The sequence below is a fragment of the Xylocopa sonorina genome, chromosome 5 (assembly GCF_050948175.1).
Source record: "Xylocopa sonorina isolate GNS202 chromosome 5, iyXylSono1_principal, whole genome shotgun sequence".
Classification (NCBI taxonomy): Eukaryota; Metazoa; Arthropoda; class Insecta; order Hymenoptera; family Apidae; genus Xylocopa; species Xylocopa sonorina.
Window position 1 is genome coordinate 7,224,098 of NC_135197.1, and position 19,857 is coordinate 7,243,954.

The following is a 19,857-nucleotide window of genomic DNA, read 5'->3' on the forward strand; positions in this document are numbered from 1 at the left end:
TAGGATTTCAAAGTCAATCTCGTATCTTCTTTAATTAAATACATACTCATATTACAATCACAACCTACTTAAGTACAGGCCACCTATTCGTACTGCACACTTTAATTATCTGGAGCGCAAAATTTATGCGTTTACCAGGAAGTCTCTAGTTTTCTACTAGTTTAACTGTAAAATAATTATTCCACGTCTCCACGAAGTGTACTCGCTGGTTCGAGTAAAAGAAAAACACACGATACGTATCCGTCGCAGCCGCGATTCCAACGAAACCCCGCTTCTCCTACATTTCCTCCGGCTGAATCGATTCGACGCTCCTCGTCATCGTCCACGTTGGTGTCGCCGCACAAGATTTCGAAGGCATCGCCCGAGGCGGCCGTAAATTCTTCCCGGAACGGTTGCAACTTTTCCCCGGCCACGTTCTCTCTCGTAAGGCCGCGTAAAACCGCGCTCCTTTTGTCCCGTCCTTTATGTCGGTGGTGCGCTGTCTGGTTCGCCTCGACGAAGGTAGCAGCCGAGAAGACCGGTTGCCGGTGCTCGCGGATGAAATTCCGTTATTTATTGCTCGTGACAGGGGGTCTCTCGCACGGTTCACTCGATAGCCGAGCTTCCGTGTCCATTGTGGGGGCCGCGTGTCGACTCCCGCGATTGAACGACCGCCCGATGCTCGAGTGGACGTCGATCTTGGAGTCGTTCGCGTTGATTAATCCCGGTCACACCCAGTCAGCGTTCCCAGCGTCCGGTCAGTCTTCCCTGGACTCGTTGGCCTCCACAGTTTTTCGCTCTACTCGATCTTATCCACGTTTTCACCGCTCCTAATCTTCCTAATCTATCCGCCAGTCCCTCCTTTCTTCCTTCCACCGTTCCCTCTATTCTTCTTGGTTTTTCCTGGGCCAGTGTTTCTGGTTTCATCCGTTCCCACCGGTCCACCCCCGTGCGAAATGCTAATCTCGAGGATAGCCGCTGCTGATCCTCGACGGAATTACACGAGCACGGGTTCGTCGAGCGTTATCTGGATAAAACCTGTGGGGCGACCTCGCGTCGACGCGAGTTAAGATCCGAGCTCGCGCTCGGCTGGACCATACCCCGTGGGCAGAGCGCGAACGGGGGTAAAACGAACTCGATTCGGTACCAGTGGACGGTCGCGCGTGTCGTTGGCTGACGGATATAGCCCGAGTATTTCAGAAACGTGACGTTGATGTGACAGCGTCTGACCGCGCGCTTGTTGCTCCCTGTTTATACAGTGCATTGGCCAGCAATTAATTCGTGGTATTTGAGTACGCAGGATGGCCGCGTTCTCGCGGGCACTTTAATCGCGGCGCAGGAAACGGTTCAGCTTGTCCGAGTCCCGGGGTATTAGCGTTTCTCGTCCGCGGCTTTAAATCGTGTTTGGTTTGGAAACAATCCACACAGCTCTAATAGACCGCGATCCTTTCCTCGTGGGCGGTTTTGTAAACGGTGGAACGGCTTGTTGTTCCGCGGTGGTTCGTTAAGAAAATCACCCCCGATGCCGTTCATTTCGCGGTATAATACCTCCTCGTGGACGGTCTAATTAATCGGCCGCGGTGGTAGCCCACCAATCCTCGCGTCCTCTAATTAAACACGACGTTGAATTACTCGACGAAGCCGTCCTCTCGACTGAAGTTGCTCGTATTTCTTCGCGAACCTCCAAGTCGGACGAACGGGGACGACGATCTTTCCTGATTTTCACACTTCTCACGCAGTCTTTGTTTCTTCTGTTCGCCCACTTCTTCGTCCCACTCTGCTTCAACCCTCCCTTTCTTTCCTCTCGGACCCGAGGGGACGCGTCGACGTAGAGCGGATGGAACAAAAACGACGCGCGCTGGAAGCTCAGGGAGAGACGTTGGGAAATACGGAGCAGTGACAGACGTAATGTCAATCGAGCGACGGAATGAAGCTGATCGAGGGGATTTAGAAATTTCCAGGACGACCTATATCGCGGGAGCGAGTCGACACCTGACGATCCATCGGTTCGCACCGGTTACGCGGACTGGCCCAAAGCCAGGCGAATCCCAGCCCCTTCTCGATACGAAAGACCGACTGTTTCTGGTTCTGGACGGACATCAAAGGAGCAGGAGAGATAATAGGATTGTTTAAGTAACGCTTCCTCTGCTTTTGAGCACGAGTCGTAGTCCGATGTCGCTACTAATTGGTCGCGAAGCTATTTCTTACTCGGCTCCGCGGTCCGACGTTTATTTAGAACCTGCCTGCCGTTGATATCGCCGCGCGTTCCGTCTGAGCGATTTCAATTTTACGAAACTACGAAGAAAATAAATAGGAAACGCGTCCACATTAATTAGAGGGTAATTTCGCGTGATTCTTTCTTCGTTACACGTTCGTATCGAGAAAGCGAACGCGGCGTAATTACATCCTTCGCAAGCACGAAGCGCTCGCGATTTCGCGCCGACACGTTTCGCCCACGAAGGAATCACGCGCGCGAAACGAATTATCGTGGGATCGAAAATATGCAAATCGGATTGCCGCTTAAGATACGCGAGGCGGGGTGGAGTCGGATTACGTAAGGATTGCCGGAAAACAATCTCTTTTGCCCTCTCGATCGGTTCGTTACGGCTTTAGGCGCGCCCGTGTGGAGTCGACTTGGCTTTCGTGATAACAAATATCGCTGGATAGAAAGCGCGCGACCGCCGATACTTTCTCGCGGGCGCGTAACCGAGCCGATAGTCCCGTCGTTTCCGCGTCCATTAATCCTCGTCTCGCGTTGCTCGTGTATTAGAAATCACGTGAAATCGATCGATCGCGATAACGCGCTCGTACCTCGATCAGAAGCCGGACGCGAACGCAAACGGACAGGAAAAAATTGCGGCGAAACGATAATTAATTTAGTAATGCAACCGGCATGCAAACGAGAGAGCCGCTTAACAATTCAAATGGTGCCGCCGTTCGTTTCGAATTCTCCGGGAAAATTGTGTTATCGACCTCGGTCACCGTGTTCGATTAACATTTTCGAGGCACCTGCCCCGGCTAGTTAAAACTGTAGTTACTCATTTCCGGACGTGCCGTTAACGAGATTCCCATCGTTTTAATCGCGTTCGACGCTGAGAGTCGCAAGTATTCCGCTAAAAACTTTGTCATTCTTCTCGCCCGTATCGAACGTGGAAAAGTTTCGCGGGGAACGAAAAATGGCACCCAAGCTTCGACCTCGACGGCAATTAACGTTCGCTCGAAAATACGCGTAGTATTTTTATCACGTCGATACGTACACGTAGCCCGTCCAAAGGCATACTACGATAGCGTTAAACAATTATACGTGTCAACGTCATCTTGCCATCGTAGGACAAGCTCGCGTCGATATTCAATCTCTCTGAACCCGTCGCGTTCGTAATAACCAAAAATTGTAGTCGCAGAGTCCTCGGTTTTCGTTCGAAATCAACTCGCGTCGCCTCGAAGAGGCAGCCTCTTCGACGGCGGTTGGAAAATATCCGAGAATTTCCCGCGAGAGCGTCCGACGAAAGCCGACGGGTTCGACGAAATTGCGGAAGCTTTATCGACGAGCGGCGTGCCACTTACGGCAGCCGCTTTTTTCCTCCTCCTCGAGCTGGCGGAGAATATTTCACGAAGCATCGAGTCGAACCACTGCCGCATCGTTCGTCGTCGTGTCGATACGAGCGACAGCATCTATTTCGCCGGCCAACGAAATTTACGGCCCCCGATCTCTTCGCAGCCACGCACGGCCGTCGACCGATCAATTTTTCTCCTCCGAACCGCGGAGGAATCGGCACCAACCAACCACTTTAGCCACGTTCCACGCGCGTACCAGTTACATAAATCCCGTTTATGGCGTCGTGAACTTGCCGCGTCCCTTTCGCAAGGGAAATTTTCGGGAATTATTGAACGTCCAGATTGTGAATCGTCCCGCGGAGCACAAAAGGATGGAGCCGATAGGGACGCTCGCTTTCGGGCGAATTTTCCGCTTCATCGAGCGAATTTTTATGCAAAACACTTTCCGCTGCTGCGATTCAGATGGAAAGAGGTCGATTCTTTTTTTTTTCACTTTCGGGGAACGAAGGTCGGCCTGTTATTTGCATAAAATTTATCGAGCAGGAAGCGGTGCTAATCTAGTTACACCACTTTGTGCTCCCTCGCGAAATCAAGAAAATATTCACGAAACTTTCTCTCTCTCTCTCTCTCGACGGAGTCTTGGCGGCTGTTCCGAACTAATGAAACGGTGCAATTACGCGGGACCGTCGTCTACTTTTTCCGATCTCTTCCGCGTCATCAGTCGCGGATCCCGGACGGAAGCTGGCGCGGAACGGTAACTCGCGTAGGCAGTAAATCAATTATCGTGCCATTTCTATGAATCAGGCCAGGAAGGTTTCTGCAAATCTTCGTTAGCCCCATTGTTCGTCCCCTGTATGTGGGTTAATCACCGTTCGACGAACTTCGTGGCCGTGTCGCCGCACCAAGTGTCCCGGCCACGGTCGGAACTCGTCCGTCCCGCCACCAGTTGCTGTTCGAATCGAATTCGAGTCCCGGTCGTCAACTCGCTCGAGTTGACACCGATCGAGCTTCCTCTCTTCCTTTTTCTCTCTCCCTCTCTCGATTCTCCGACACTTTCTCGTTTCACGGTTCCGTTTTCTCTTCGTTTTTCCCACCAGCAGCTTCCCTGCCGGGTCGTGACGAATTTCACGCGCGTCACGTTTCCACGACGAGGAGCACTGATCGCGGACCGCTCGAATTCGGACGTGTAATAAAATCGGTTTTAATCCCGCCACGGGACACGTTTCACTGTCTCTAACGCGTCGAACCGATTCGTACGCGACGTTTCGTTACTTTTCGAAGTCGATTGAAAATGATGGTCGCCGGTATTTCAATAGCGTTTTCGTTCGAAATCTGCGAGTAGACATCTAGCAGTCAGTTTCCACGTAATATCCTCGACGCGCGCTTTTCAGAGGCACATTTACTCGATGGTTGGAAAAAAACCGGTAACACAGATGGTTTAAGACATTTGCACGGTACTTTTCGACACGGTTACGCTCCACGAGATACTTGTTACCCCCTGGGACGACGGTTTCCTCTCGAACTTGTCCGTTCGAGGTACCTCGCCAGTCCCCGGGAATGGAGTTTTTATTCGACACGATTTTATTGCCCTCGAACGATGCAGCTCGCGCGCACCTTCGCCAGGGTAGCGAAAAATGTTTCGTGTCGCTTCCGAAATTGAAAAATTTGAATAAGAAGCGAAAACGCGATTTCGCGGACGAGCACGGGAATTCAATTTTCGTAACGTCAGTCAGAGATTGAGTTTATAATTGGCCCCGCGGCGTCACCGCCTCGAATCGATTAACCCGCGCTTCGTTAAAATGTTCAGCAGCATGTTTTCATTATCGTCGCGAAAGTCTCGAGCCCGTTTTTATTTCTTTTTTTCCCTAGCAAACGATACGATTCGCAAAAATTCGCTAGCCAGAGATGTTGCTGGCTCGGATGCCTCGAAGCGCGAACATCGCGATGTCTGTTTCCGACAAATTTTGTTATTCCTGTCAACTGCACGTCGAGGTGTTCTCCCTCCCTCTATTTCTCTCTCTCTAATAATCTTAATACGACAAATACAAGTTCGTCGGAACTCGCGAATATCGAATCGCGAGTATGCTCGCGGTCCTTCCAGTGAATTCTTGGCGAACGAATTAGCGTTGTAAAAAAGTGATAAGAAGCAGTGAAAGGAGTGGAAGACGCAAAAACGGCTGGCATAGTAACGACGAAACAATAGGTGGTCCCATGAAAGGGGAGCTCGTTAAATATGGTAACAAGCGCAAAAGTTTCTGTTAGCTCTTCCAGATTCGACGGTTCGCGGCGCAGAGGGGAGGTTGGCGGCCGGCAACTTCTTAAAACTTATTTCGCAGAGCTCGCGAAATATAGAGAAGCGGGACAATGTTAAACGTCGGTGCTCGCGTCGCGCGGAACTTCTAACGACACGACAATTCAACGAGCACCTCGCCACCCTTTTGTTGCTCCTGTCCTCCTTATTTTCGGCCCCTCCCATTCAGTGACACGTGTTTACACGCCGAGTTTACGAACTGTGAACAGCGCCGCGGTCAGGGGAAAAAAAAGGCACCTCGACGAAATCTCTAATGGGCCCTCGAGCGCGTGGGTGGTATTAGCTTTAGGCGCGAATCTTGGCGAACGCAAGTCTATTTCGAATGCACGCTGATAGGTACGCCACGGCTGTTACGCGCTCCTGCTATTTTTGCGAATTCTCGAACGTCGCCACTGAGAAAATTCAATTCGCCTCGCACCTCGTCTCCTCTCTCTGAGCGGCGTTTTCGCGAGAACGCCGGGACGCTCGATCGTTAACGAACTCGAAACTCGTAGCCGTTTGCAACTTTCGCGGAATATCACACTCAGCTGAAGGATTACAGGCGGCATCGAGTGGGTATCTCGAATCGGGACCAAGCGCGGCGAGCGACGCGAACTCGGGACCGGTTCTTCCCTTTCGAGCGTAGTTGAACGAGCTTCCAGATCCTTATTTGAAATTCGCTTCAATCAGAAACTTGGTTCCGCAACTTGTTAACCGACGGCTCGCGTTGGATCCGGTTCAGCCGGTGAAAATATAAACAGCTTCGTTATTATTCGCGCGTTTGCGGCGAAGTCCGGCCGCGGCTGCTGCAACTTTAAATCCATTTATATCTCGTAAACGACGCTGGGACACTTGGCTACATAAATTCCCAGTCAACGACAGCGCAGTCGAGTTACCGTCGCCGTAAACCCGCGCGATAACGATAACGGGGATATCGTTAAAGCGAATAATAACGAATACCCGCGAACGATTTCGATACGGTACACTTTTCATTTTCCAGCAGCGAGTCGCGCAGCAGTTAACAGTTAACCGTATTAAGCGCCCAGGCGGTTCGTTCGCCGCTGGAAAGAATTAAGTTGCCTGGTGGAAGATATCGTTCTCGCGACTACCGTGGGCGCCTCGATCTTTCACTATTCTTCTCCAGCGAATTTGGCAGTATGTCAACGTCCGCTGTGATACAGAGGTAACATCTGTTAGGTAGCCACGGTGTGAATTTGTTGGCTCTAACCGAGCGTTCAGTTTAAATTTATGTATCGTTGGTTTCCGCGCAGCCCGGAGAACACGAGAAAGCTAAACCTGTTCGCGGTGGAGGAGATTGCCCACATTTCGTTTCCCTTCGTTTCAGTCCGAAATACGTATCTTATCGCGTGTTTTTTTAACGCTTCGATATAGACTATCTGAAATCTTGATATCTGGGTAGCGCTGATCGAAAACGTTCGATCATAATCGTTCTGTCGCGAAATTCGACGTGTTCCATCGGAAGCAACGCGAGAAAAGCATTGGTTGGAACCGATTGGCGAGGGGAGAATCGATGCGGTGGACAATTTGCAGTGCAAGCGCAACAATTAGCTCGCGTGTACGCGAGTGCCCGCGCGCGGTTAAAGGCCAAGTGGAGAAGCCTGTCCGTCGTTCGATCGGCGGTATCTGGATAGAAGAACCGTGGCGGTGACGGTGGTACGCGTGACGCAGCGATTTTCACCGATACACGTCACAGCCGACGTAGTATTGACGTAATTAGTTGCGCGGTGCGGTTCACGGCGTGGTAAACGGAAATCGTAGAAATTAATGCATCGGTCCGCTAATGCTCGAACGGTTAACCGCGCCGCATAGCTGCGCGGACGCGGGCCGTGGCCCCCGTCCTTTGAAACGGCGTTGAATCGCGTTATAAATCACGGGCTCTACGAGGATCACCGGCCGGCTTTCAGGGTCTAATGAATTCCTGTTTGTCCGAAAGTAATTCAACGGATCGAGATTAACGGTCTTCGTGACGAGGCGTCGCGTAACGCGAGCTCGATAACGGCGAGCGCAATTAGAGGATAGGGTTGCCCGCTTTTCTTCCCCTGGTTAGTTTTCACGGTCTTCTTGCAGCAATCATTTGTTACCCGCTGTTCATCCTCGAGCTGTTGCTTTTTCCTCCGTGTCTATTCTTATTGCCTGGACCCACTGTTCTCCGCTGCGAAACTATCTCATCGTCTCCTTGTCATCTTCTCTAATGGCTCCCTCGGGTTGAAACGAAAGTTTTTACAGCTGTTCGGAAAATGTCCTCTCGCCGGGGCTGTTCTTCGCACCGTTTCGAGCCGAAAAGTTTATCGAGTTCCGAATGACCAGGTTTACGTTCTCTGGCACGCGTTAAACACAGCGGGCAGCGAAGGGACAACGCGTTCGATCGGTTCACAGGTGTGCCAGCCGCGTTCTACCGCGAGATGGTATAATTGCCGTGTTAATATTCATCCTGAGAGCACGCGCGGATTCCCCGCGTATTTGTGCTGCGCCGAAATTAGCTACCGGGTAAATTTGAACAAGCCCCGGTTTCTCTGAAACGGGCGGAGGATTTACGAGGATCCGAGGAGCAGCTTTCGCCTTGCGCGTACCCGCTCGCATCCGGCGACAATTAATGCGAACAGTCGGTTGGATCGACGGTTTCATTCATCGAATAAACACCGCGTCGAGGACCACGCGTCGTCGTCGTCGTCGACGACGACGGCCGCGATGGAGCCGAGGGCGTCGAAATAAATCTGGCCGACGTTGCGACAGCTCCGCGCGGAGCCAGCGTGGGCGATTTAATTTTCGCGATACGCTAGCGACCGGCCGACTCGGTTGATTCACGGCTGAATCATCGGCTCGCGACGCGCGCTTGTTGGCCTGGCTGCTCCCAGAAAATGATCGAACGCAGTCGCGCACAGGTGCATACGGCGGATGCAACGGCGGACGCAACGGCGGACGCAATGGCTGGCGTCTCCCACGCGTCGAAGGTACAGGGTAGGAGGGCGGTGGTAGCAAGGACAGCGGACCCGCGCCAAGTGGCTTCCGTCGCTCGAGCCGCGGCGTCGTCTCGTGGAACATCGCGCGACGCGCATGGAAAAGTTGCGGAGGATTGCGGCGTTTGCGCGCGTCGCATCGAGATATGGATTATTGATGCCGTATCGCGAGAGGCTGTATTAGGGACTGCTTCGATTGCTCAATCGAATCGATGGACGGTTGTGCGTATAGGATAGAAGAGTCTCTCGAGCGAACCGACGTAATACGAGTTCGTAGCGTGGATCAGTGAATCAGAGGACTGTACTGTGTACGCGAGGAGCGTGATTGCTTGATCGAATTAACGATTCTTCGTCTGAACGATGGAATCATTTGGGATGATATATATGGGCGATATAATTCACGTTTCGTTGTGTCGGCTATTAAAACTCGCCTTGTCTATACGAGCGAGAATTATTATAGTCGATGAAGTATATAGCTTCTCAGCTTGTTTAAAAGACTACACAGGAGCTGCTAATAATCGTTATGAATAGCCTGGTTGATACGAGAGGAACGGTGCGCAGCCATGAAATGCTTTGGTTCTTAAAAGAAAAAAAAAAACAAAGGGAGATTTACGACTGAAAAACCGTAGAGACTCGAGAGTATAAGTTCGAAGCCGCAGGTGTTACGGTCGCTTAATGCAGTAAAGAATCATTAAGGTAGATTTTTGCGGCGTTTCTTCGAGCGAAACTTTTCGACTCTCGAAGTTTGTGCACAGGGTGTAATTCTATTTCGCGCGGGGCGCACTTAAACTAATACTCGCGAGTCAATTCTCTTTATATACGTGCTCGGATGTGTGCTATTATGCATTCCGCGCGAGCATGCGCGCACCTCGTTCGTGCAAGATTAAACTGTTTCAAGATTGAAACTACTCGAACATTTAGATGGAACGTCGTTCTTCGCGAACTACCAGAGCTCTCTGTACAAGCGGACTTATAGTAGGCGATCGTGAAAGTCTGCGACGCGTATGGCCAAGTACCGTGGAACAGATGCCGCATGCGCTTGATTCGCGATACGTTCGAAACCTGTACCACGCGATTTTACGATTTTCTTTGACAATTTTTGTGTCGTACTCCCGTGGAAAATTTATCTTCAGTTACACACTCGAATTGCCTCGACAATGTCTGCCGCGTTCGCAGATTCTTGTTATCGATCGCCAGGGACTGTCGCAAGTCGGAGTACACTGCGCGAGACAGGATCTAATTAATTGAATATATTCGCCGTTTAATTAAAATTAATGAAACGGAGATCGAACGGAGCGGCGATCGTCGAAATTACGAGGCATCGCCCGTCATATTAATCTTCTCGGTCCTCTTTTTACGCTAATTGCGCACGGGTTGCGGTTTCGATTTTATCGAGTCGAATGAACAATTAGGAACTGATGCGATTCGCGATCAGCGAGCCCGGTTCCCAGTAATAACGATTGACGAGAAAAACGCGGGTTTATATTAACAGCTCGAAGTTACATATTCGTCGAATTGTATCGCGATCATTTCATGCGAATGAATAAAATTAAAGCGAGAATCTCGTTCGTTCGAGGGTGAAAAGTAAAAGGGAGAATGTTACGTCGTGAGAGGCGGTTCGTTTCGATAGCATTGCGCAACAGTTTCGGAAACGTAGACGGAGAAATAGATTTTTTTTTGCCGCGGTTTCCGTCGTTCACGAAAACAGGAACGAAACAGCTCGTTGGACTTTTCGTAGGTCGAGTGTGCGCGCACCTTTACCATTTTATCGTGGACAAATAGCAGCGGAACGTGTATCGAGCGCTACACTCTCGGATATTCCGCGATACAACGAGGCCGATAACAAGGATTATTCCGATAGGGACACTCGATTTCGTTCTCGCTTCGCGAGTGTATTTAGATCGGTCCGATAGGCGCAGATAGTACGTTATCGGGTCCGAACAACCGCGAACATGCCTAGCTGGGTCCCCTTCGGTCGCGATTTTTGTACAGAATTTTCTGTTTCGACGAAACGACTTGGTAACGAGGCATCGATGTAAAACAGAAATGGTCCACGCGCGAAGATTAAATGAATCGATTTCACTTGCCGTAATATCAGCAGCGATGTTTACAAAAACCAGCAAAGCAGACATTAAAACGAGCAAAGAACATCGACCGCCCCCTTGGTCGTTTTTTATGCGTCGCCTCCCGTCGAACGGAATTAATTGCACGCCCCTTGGTTGTTCATAAATCCTCGAGCAACCCCCGCGCGCGTCGGCCATGTCGTTTTGTCGGGCACGTCGGAAGAACTCTGAGCGGAAGCGCGATTCGAATCGGCGGAGAACCGAGGGATTGTCCGGCGGGACTGGCTGACGGGAATTAAACGAGAACAATCCACCCTTCCTAGCCAAAGCGCGAGATCATAAATCCATAATTCACCGTCGCGTTCGAGGACAGATAAGATCGGACGGTATTACGGTTGTACGCGACGCGAAACTTCTACCCCGTTTTTCGTCGCTTTTCATTTACTAAAATATTTTCACATCCTCCTGAAAGCCATAAAATCGCCTTTCATTCAGCCCACGTATTTCTTCGACGTCCACGAGTTTCTGCAACAATGGCTCGTCATTCTCTGTACGTTCTACTGAAAGCTGGAGAAGCCTCGACGTATTCTATCGGGGTATGCGCTTTTCACGGGATTCGGGGTTCCAGTGGTTGGATTTAAAAATATTTCACGTCGATCTGACTCGTTCGATTTGTAACTTCACTGCTTTGCGATCGGATTAGCTCGCTTGATATTCTAAAAAGACCTAGTTGTCGTATCGTCTCGCACTATCGTTCGAATAGTAATGATCAACGCCTGTTAACAGCGCACGGCCTCGCGAATCGAGAGAGCTTTTCAGAATCAAAGCAACGCGGGCTGACCTAGAAGCAGCACTAACAAAATGAGCGGCGTTGTCGCATATTCCCCGTGTCCCTCTTCTTGCGAGCCTCCGCTGCCGCTTTTGCCACCCTCGAAGCGGCGACTTTTCATTAAAAACGTAAAAACAAAAAAACCGCCGTGAAACGACGTCGAGAAGAAGGCAAACAGAGCCCTTTCTTCGCTAATGCGACCACCTTTATTTCCCGTCCTTTTTCCCAAATGGAAAAAAAGCCACCGTGGAGAGTCCTGTTCACACCCCCTCGTATCTGTCGCCCGTTTAACGTCACGACGCGCTCCGCGTTCTCCGTCTCGCCTGTTCGCAACCTCTTCGACCTTTGGCCGCGTAACGCGCTCGGAATCCCGGATCTTTAATTCAACTTTCGCCGGAAAATCCAATAAGGAGCTCGTTGCCGCTCGAGCCAGAAATTAGAGTATCCTACGGCCTCTGTCTCGAGCCACGTTCTCCATCTTGCGAGCGCGAAATTAGCGTTTCCCACCGACCGAGTATTTCCACGCCGCGGGAGAAAAGCGACCCGCCTAACCGGTTAGCCTTATCTCGCCGCTTTAATCATTTTCCCAGGCAGCCCGCAATTACGTTCCCGTGTTGTAACCCACGTGCCTCCCGGTACGTCCACCGTCTTCCTGTATTCCTCTCTATCCGTCTCTTTCACCCCTTTCCGCGCCCTTCCACGCGTTCTCGTTCATCGTTCGAGCTTACCAACGCGTTTCGCCGCGATATTTATACATCGCGCACGCGATTACCCGTAATCTCTCTTTCGAGCCGCGAAACGAGTCACGGTACGGACGTAGCAATTTCCCACCAGGTATTACGCGATCCGCGAATTCCACGAAGGTCGTCGAGCGGATACGCTTGGCGCATAAACGCGGATCGAGCGGAGAGGGTGGATCCCACGCGCGAGAATGGAATTGGCAACGAAACGGTTTTGGAAAGGTAGTTTAGGGACTGAAAAAGGATCAACCTTTTTTCGTAGATGAAATACGTGGGATAGGTCCTCATTTTCGTCAGCCACGGAGGTTAAGGCGATTTGAACGTCGACTTTATTTTGAGGCTGCTCGGAATTCCTGTAGGTACAGTGATTCATTGTATCGTCCAGAGTCTTCTCGAGTATACTCGTTACAAACGCGTCCCTGTAAACGTATAAAGATACCGTCGCCGTTTGGACGTAAAGTGGAGTATTCACGGTCTACGTCGAGCCAGCCCATGGTCGTGCCTCTCGTTCCAAGTGATTCGAAGTGACTCGTGGGCGAGAAAGAAAGCAACGAGGCTGACGAGTGCGAGGCTGAAATTCGGTTCGATCGGTTCATCGCGTTCAGCCAGCCAGGTTCTTTGAACCTGCGCGCGCGTGCAAGGCGAAAGAACAGTTTAATTCATACGAAAGTACGGTCTGCTGGTTTCAACCTTCACAAATCACCGCGTTCGAGGAACCGGGCAGGAAAGTTTCAGCAAAAATAGAAGCCTCGCGCATCGCGGCGTTGGAAATCTTTCGCAAAAGTTTTTAGCGCGTCGCGCCAACTATTTTCGCCCCATATTTTCACTCTGCTTCTGCCTCAACCTCCCTCAACCCTCGCCTATCTTTGCCTCTTTTTCTCTTTATTTCCCTCTCCGATATTTTTTTCCCTTCGTTTTCGATTCCCAGTTCATGGCAACAGCCCGAAATTTTTATCCGGTAAAAAAGTGTCCCGACAAAAGTGCAAGAGCTCGTTCCTTTTTTTTTTCTCTCTCTCTCTCTCGTTTCCCTTCCGCCAACCGGCACCGCGATAAATCACGCGAAATACCGCCGCGGAAAATGCATAGTCCCGCCAGGACGTATCAACTCGCGAGCAGTCGAGAGGCATGGCTGACAAGGGAGACGAGGGTGCCACGGGAGACAGAGAGGGTAATTACGGTTATTGTCGGCTCGTAGTTCACAGCTACGAAGTGGACAAATATCTGTATTTTCTTACGCCCGTCCACCTCGCGACGTTTCCACGGCGATGATGTTCGTAACGCTGCGGAAAGCTGTTACAGCTCGACGACCGCTTCTTTTTATCCCGCCCCCGTCCGGCTGCACAGTCGGCGGAAGGCATTCGTTCGAAAAGATGAAAGCGGGACGAGATCATTTGTTTTTTCTATCCCATCGAAATGGACGCGCGCATATTTTCTGCTTCGTTGACGAACGATCTCCCTCTGTGTGTTTGTTCACATGCAGGAGAGAAAGCTGGATCCGGGGAGGGTGAGTCTCTTATTTTGGGGGACGATTTTATTATCGAGCGGACGCGCGCCCGTCGTTGCTCTCCGACGGGGACGATCTTGCAGCGGAATAAATATTCAGAGCGATATCGATGTAAATTCTGGCGTTATCGCACGGTAGTTTTGACAGCTTTTTATTTTTTTCGACTGGCGCAGACTTGCAACGCGAATTGGAAGTTACCGTTGCGCGAAATTTCGCGATGCGTTGTTTCGCGTTGCACATTTCCAGCTGTTCGACACTTTTCTTTGTAAAATTCACCAGTTCGTTCTCGGATTTATCGTATCGAAACATATCGCACGTCCAAATGGAATTCCATTGACCACTCATTTTGATTGTACTTCTTTCTCGTGAATGCGCGAATCATCAGGCGTCACGAGCAGACTCCACGAAACGGTTATTCCAACGAAAAGTCCCGTTCGAGAAACGTTTCAGCGCTCCGTTTATCCCCGAGAAAGAACACCCTTTCGCCAAGTCGGCGGTAGTGAATTCATGGAAAGTAAGACGGAAAGGGATATTGTTCCACGGACGATGCGATCTACTTGCCTTTCGGATAAAGCGAATCGTCTTTTTCCAAAGAATCTTTGTGAATAGCCGAGCAAAGTAGCTGGTCCACCGCGAGCACCCTTAAAATACGATTATTCATAAGAAATTGCGACGCGCAGGCTACGTTAACTCCACCAGAGTCCATTTTGCCCTCGAACCAGGTTGTTCGACGGGAAATACGTTCCTCGCGAATTTATCGCTGCGACTAATCTCACGTTTTCCAAGATTTTATTGACCAGGCCTAGTCAACGAACGGAAAGGCGATAAAACGTTTCCCTGTTCGAGATTCGTTTCGTTTTAACAGCTCCACAGCGACTGCGAGCCATTCGAAACCGGCTTAGAGCGAGAAAATTGTGCTCGCCATCCTTTCCTCCCTTCTTCCACCACCCCCGTCGTACGTTTTCGTTTCTCCGCGTCAGTTTTCCGGCGAACAGCGAGCCGTTGATAAACGCAGACCCGTGTCTCGCTCACAGTATCCGCTCCCTTCACTTCATCTGGCCGTTTTGCTCTCCCCCGTCGTCCGTCGACGGAATTATTCTTATGAGAAATAAGGGGAGCCCGCCGGGCATTTGTTAAGCGGCGAGCGCCGCTGGACGTTTTTACGATCGTTGAAAACGCGGCCGGAGAGCACATCGGAGATTTACGGGAACGTTTCACGGGCAACGCGACGCGAGCCGGGAAATTTCACGCGCGAATCGGCTGAACGAAGTTAATCGCCAGACTCCGACCATTTACAGTCCATTCTTCAACGCGTTCGCGACGAGCAAGCCTCACCTTTATCTTCTTATCTCGGACCCTTTAGAGTCGTCGATGATACGTTCACTTCGAACTCGATTGTACTTGCAGATTTCTAATTCGTTAAGTTGATTCGAGGCTAGCTTCTATGCTTGAGAGTTAAGAATTGAATCTTCAAAGTGTAGCTGTTCGATTTGAAAGATTCCTGGAGAAGAGAAAAGATATAGTACCGTGTTGCGAGGTTCTAAATAATTTCGATCCGTCCCTCTGTACCTCTTTAGAAGATCCTTGGCGTTGTTGGCTCGATCAGTCGTTGAAAACGAGGGGAACAGTCAGGGGAAAGGAGGTAGAGTGAAAAACGAACAACATCCCACAGGGTACACGGAGATCAAGAATGAAATTTTTTTTCCCGACCAGCAGAGAGGAGAGAAATTTCAGCTCTGAGAGAAGACAGAAGGGGAGGTCGAGCGACGCGAGGGTGGATAAAAGGGAGGAAAAATGTTTCCCGAACCCTGGAGAGAACACAGTTTTGCGTGGCTGCGTCAAAGGCATCCGCGTATATAAAAGTGACGTGTAATACCGTGGAGTTGATTGAAATTGAATAGAACGCCCCGGAATACAGAGATCACGGTGATGCGTTTCATCGAGGGGGATGAAACAAACAATTTAACGACACTGATGCCAAAACGATTTCCGCCACGACGGGCTGATTCTCTCGAGTAATTCGTGCGAACAATTACCAGAGCGATCCAACGCTGTTCCACCCCATTCGACAAATCGTCATCCCCTCGACGCATTAAATTCGAAATTAATTTTTATCCACCGTACAAGTCGCGACGTTTCGCGAGACTCGACGAATCACTGGTCGCAGCGCGTGAGAAGGACGCCGATGGCCAGTCGGGGGTATTTACAACTCGTCATCAACGACACAGGCCACAAACTACTCTAGTCCCTCGCAGCAACCGGCTGGCTCTGCTCGTGTACTCGTATAATTCATTTTGCAACGGTACATGCATAGCTAATCGGGGATTTATGGTAGCGCGGGCGAGCGTAGCTGAGCCGCGTTAAATTCCCGTATTAATAATTCCGGGCACGATCGGCGAATGCTACTGCACGGAATGTGTTAAATTTCGCCGTGTGTCCAGCTTGAAATTACGAGGACTTAACTTCAGATGGTCCCTACGTGGACGCTAATTTCGATCGGATGATCTTGGAACACGCTGATGCTCGCTGATGAATTATTGGCACGTGTTCCTTGGTGCAGTCGTGGTCCGCGCAGAGGCGTGCTTATCGGAGCGTCCGACGCGAGCTGAATCGCGAACTCAGGTCCGACGCGGAATTTTCGTATCGCGCATTTAACTGGAGCAATAATTTTATCGACGTCGGTTAATGGATCGACCGTTGTACGGACGATCGAACGTTTTTACCGCTCTCTTTTTACGTCAGACCGTGGCGAACTGTTCCGCGTTCTAGCCACCGTGTATTTCTCGAGAAGCTCGGCTTCTCACGAATTCGCGTGTCGTAAAAAACGCGTAAAAAGCTCGCGCGTAAAGAGGAACGATACCCGTCGGACCGACGCGCGATGTCTAAGTAAACGCAACGGGTACCAGCGTGGAACACCCCCAGCCAGGAGGATTTCATCGCACGCTCCGTTAAGCACAATTTGTAGAAACTAGTCTCTCTTTTTAGTTGTCGCTGGAAACCTCGTCTCACCGTGTGTTCTCGTCTTTTTTCTGTTTCCAGCCCACCAAACTGAACGTGTACAAGAACGACGCGGAGAGCTGGGACTACACGACGCCGACGTTGGGTGAGTTCCCACCCTCGATTTCTTCTACCCCTCTCTATCTCTCCATTCTGTCTCATTTGTTTATCTATTTTTGTTGTCGGCTCGTACCTCGAGAACGAGCGTTCTCGTGCGTTTCAATCATCGGGTGTCACGTAGCGCAGGGGCTGCGTTATACACGCGTACACGGAATTCCCACGCGGACCGTAATCGTTCCTCTTTCAACCCCCATCGCCAGACCCAACGCTCGCCTCTGTTCCGGATTCGAAGCAGCGCGCGAGAAATTCGCGAGAAATTCGCGAGTTTTCCCTCCTCTAATTTCGCGGCTGTTTCGAACGGCCTCCTCTCTCGGCTTCTTCCATTTTCTTGGCGCCCTTGCTTGTCGGACATACGCGCGCCACGACCACGGTAATTGGATAAAACGTAGCCCGGATATACGACGAGCTTGGAGGGTTTCCATAAAACGCGTCCCTCGTTTAATGGCCGCGTAAGTTCGCCAGCTAGACGACACGCGGATACGTCGTTCGAATCGTTGAACAATCGTCGAGAGATTTCGACGGTCAAACGACGTTCTTTCGTCTGTTTCGCGGGGACAGATTAGACGTGAAAGCGCGTGCGGTCCATTGTTCGAAGTTTTCAAAGCGCACCGCGAAACTTGCTTCTTGAGAAATTGGCTGAACAATCGAATCTAAGTTCCGCGCCGGTTCCATTGAATTTCTTACTCTACCGTGAGAGTCGCAACTTTACAAGCGTTTTTCAATTTTATTTTCTTCGATCCGCTAGAATCCATCCAATAGTTGAACTCTCAGTGGTAATGTTTGTCTGGACTAATTTCCCGAGCAGAGGCCCGAAGAAACGAGGAACGATTCGAGTCCCGTTCCGCACACGAACAAATCATTCTCGTACATCGCCACCCGCATATCCACTCGAAACACCCGCACGGACGAACGCGTTGGAAAACGATTCACGCAACGAGACACCCGCTGGCCGCGTCGTATTTAAACAGGAAATCGACACGGAAACACAGAAATACCCACGGTGGCAACGGTCCCCGGGGTAAAAGTCGTGGGACGAGCGGCGTATCGACGCGGGTTGCGATCCATTCCAGCGAGACGATAAAGGCACTCGTTAGAGGGGCCGTGTTTCCGATATTTTTCCGTTTTAAATCACAATTACCCGACGGCAATTTATTTCGCTCGTCGTTCGCCGTCGCAAATTGGCGTCCGTTACGCGAGCATCGAACGGGGTGCGTCCGCCACCCCAATCGCGTCCAACGGAATTATCGTTTCGAAAATTCAGCCCGACCCAGTTCTCGTCGCTCGTAGCCGACGCGAGTCCAGTTTCCTCGGCGTAGCTGCGCGAAACGTTAGTTGCACGCGAGTTCTTCACGCTCGTTACCCTCAGACGATGCCCTACGATGCTCGTGGATTTCGTCCGCGATACTTGGACGGGTACGAATACGCCGCGATCGTTGCGCGTGCAATTTGAAACTGTCGAAGATTCAGAGCAGAAAATGCCACGGAGGCTCTGCGCCTGGCATAATGGCAGGGAAAATTAGCTCGCTTAGATGGGGCTGTTCCTGGGGGAGATTGCGCGTTTCTTTCAGACGCCCAGCATCTTTGTCATTTTAATTCTGTTTGCTCGTCGAGTTGAAGGGGAAAGCCAGCCGGAATACTTTGGCGATTGTAATTGCCTCGCGGAATCCGAACGGGTGAACCGACTACGTTCCCGTCCGCGTGCTGTCGTATTTTAAACGATGTTTGAATCGCTCGAAATCCTGCGATTAATCTAACCGAGAGTTCTCTCGCGAACGACCGAGGTTCTTGCGAGCCGATCGTAAGTACGATCTAATTAGAATTAATTCCAGAAAAATTCACGGAACTCCCCAGAGAGAACTTCCTCGGGTGTAATTATTAATGGAGTTTACGGATTCGACGGCTCGTCGTTCAATTACGGTAACCAATTCGGTGGCGAACGATTTGGCTCCGGATGGAGAGGAGTGGCTCGTTAATTTTCAATAAAATGCCTTCCGGAAATATTGGATCGTCGAAAAGTGGATTAAGAGGATTTCGACACTGACATCTGCAATCGCTCGATTGATCGTTCCGACGATTTCCAGAATCCATCGAAGGGTTTCGCAGGATATTTGCATTCTGGAAATAGATCATCGTCCTTCGACTTGGCGACGTTCAACGTTTACCTTATCGATGGTGAAAATAGATCGTCGGATCGTTTGGTAGACGATCATTTTAGCGGAGGATGACGGACTCGGTTGAAAGAAGAATTACTGGTCTCTTATTATCCGAACGACCCAGTTACCCGACCCGCCCTCATCCCCTCGCAGGTCCAAGTAAATGGAGTTCCACTGTAAACGTAACACAACTTAAACATCCATCACATACAGCCCAGCTTCGCTGTAATCAATCTTAATGCTACCTTTAATGAGTCCCCCCAATCTCTGTTAGACGCCTTCTCCTGCTCTGATCGCAGAACACTCGCGCTTATTCCGTTCTCCACCAAGCGGAACGATCATCGAAGCAATTAAACGCGTAACAACCGCAAGAAGTCGAGAATACCGCGTGGGCGCAACGGTCCCGCGAATCGTTCGCCAGATACGATGCACCGGGTGCGATTACGCGCGAACCCGTGGAATTCGGTCCAATTACACGCAGCCTGACGCCGCGTCGCTCATACGCCCTGGCGAGTACTTTCGAATCGCTCGAAATCTCGACTCTCGTGCCGTCTCGAAGAGCCAGTCGAGCTCGCCTGGTAATTGGTTCGTCGAGACTCGACGACTCTTCGATCGTCCGTTTATCCGAAGTACGGAAGGGTGAGACGCG

At 50.7% G+C, this 19,857-nt stretch overlaps 1 protein-coding gene across 1 annotated transcript in view; it reads left to right on the forward strand.

Moving 5' to 3' along the window:
• Positions 1–19,857, forward strand: part of Sm (heterogeneous nuclear ribonucleoprotein L) — a 120,233-nt gene that overhangs the window by 62,349 nt on the left and 38,027 nt on the right. Inside the window, exon 6 of the mRNA XM_076894845.1 lies at positions 16,978–17,041. Coding sequence (XP_076750960.1) covers positions 16,978–17,041 — 64 coding nt within the window. The remainder of the gene's footprint in view (positions 1–16,977; positions 17,042–19,857) is intronic.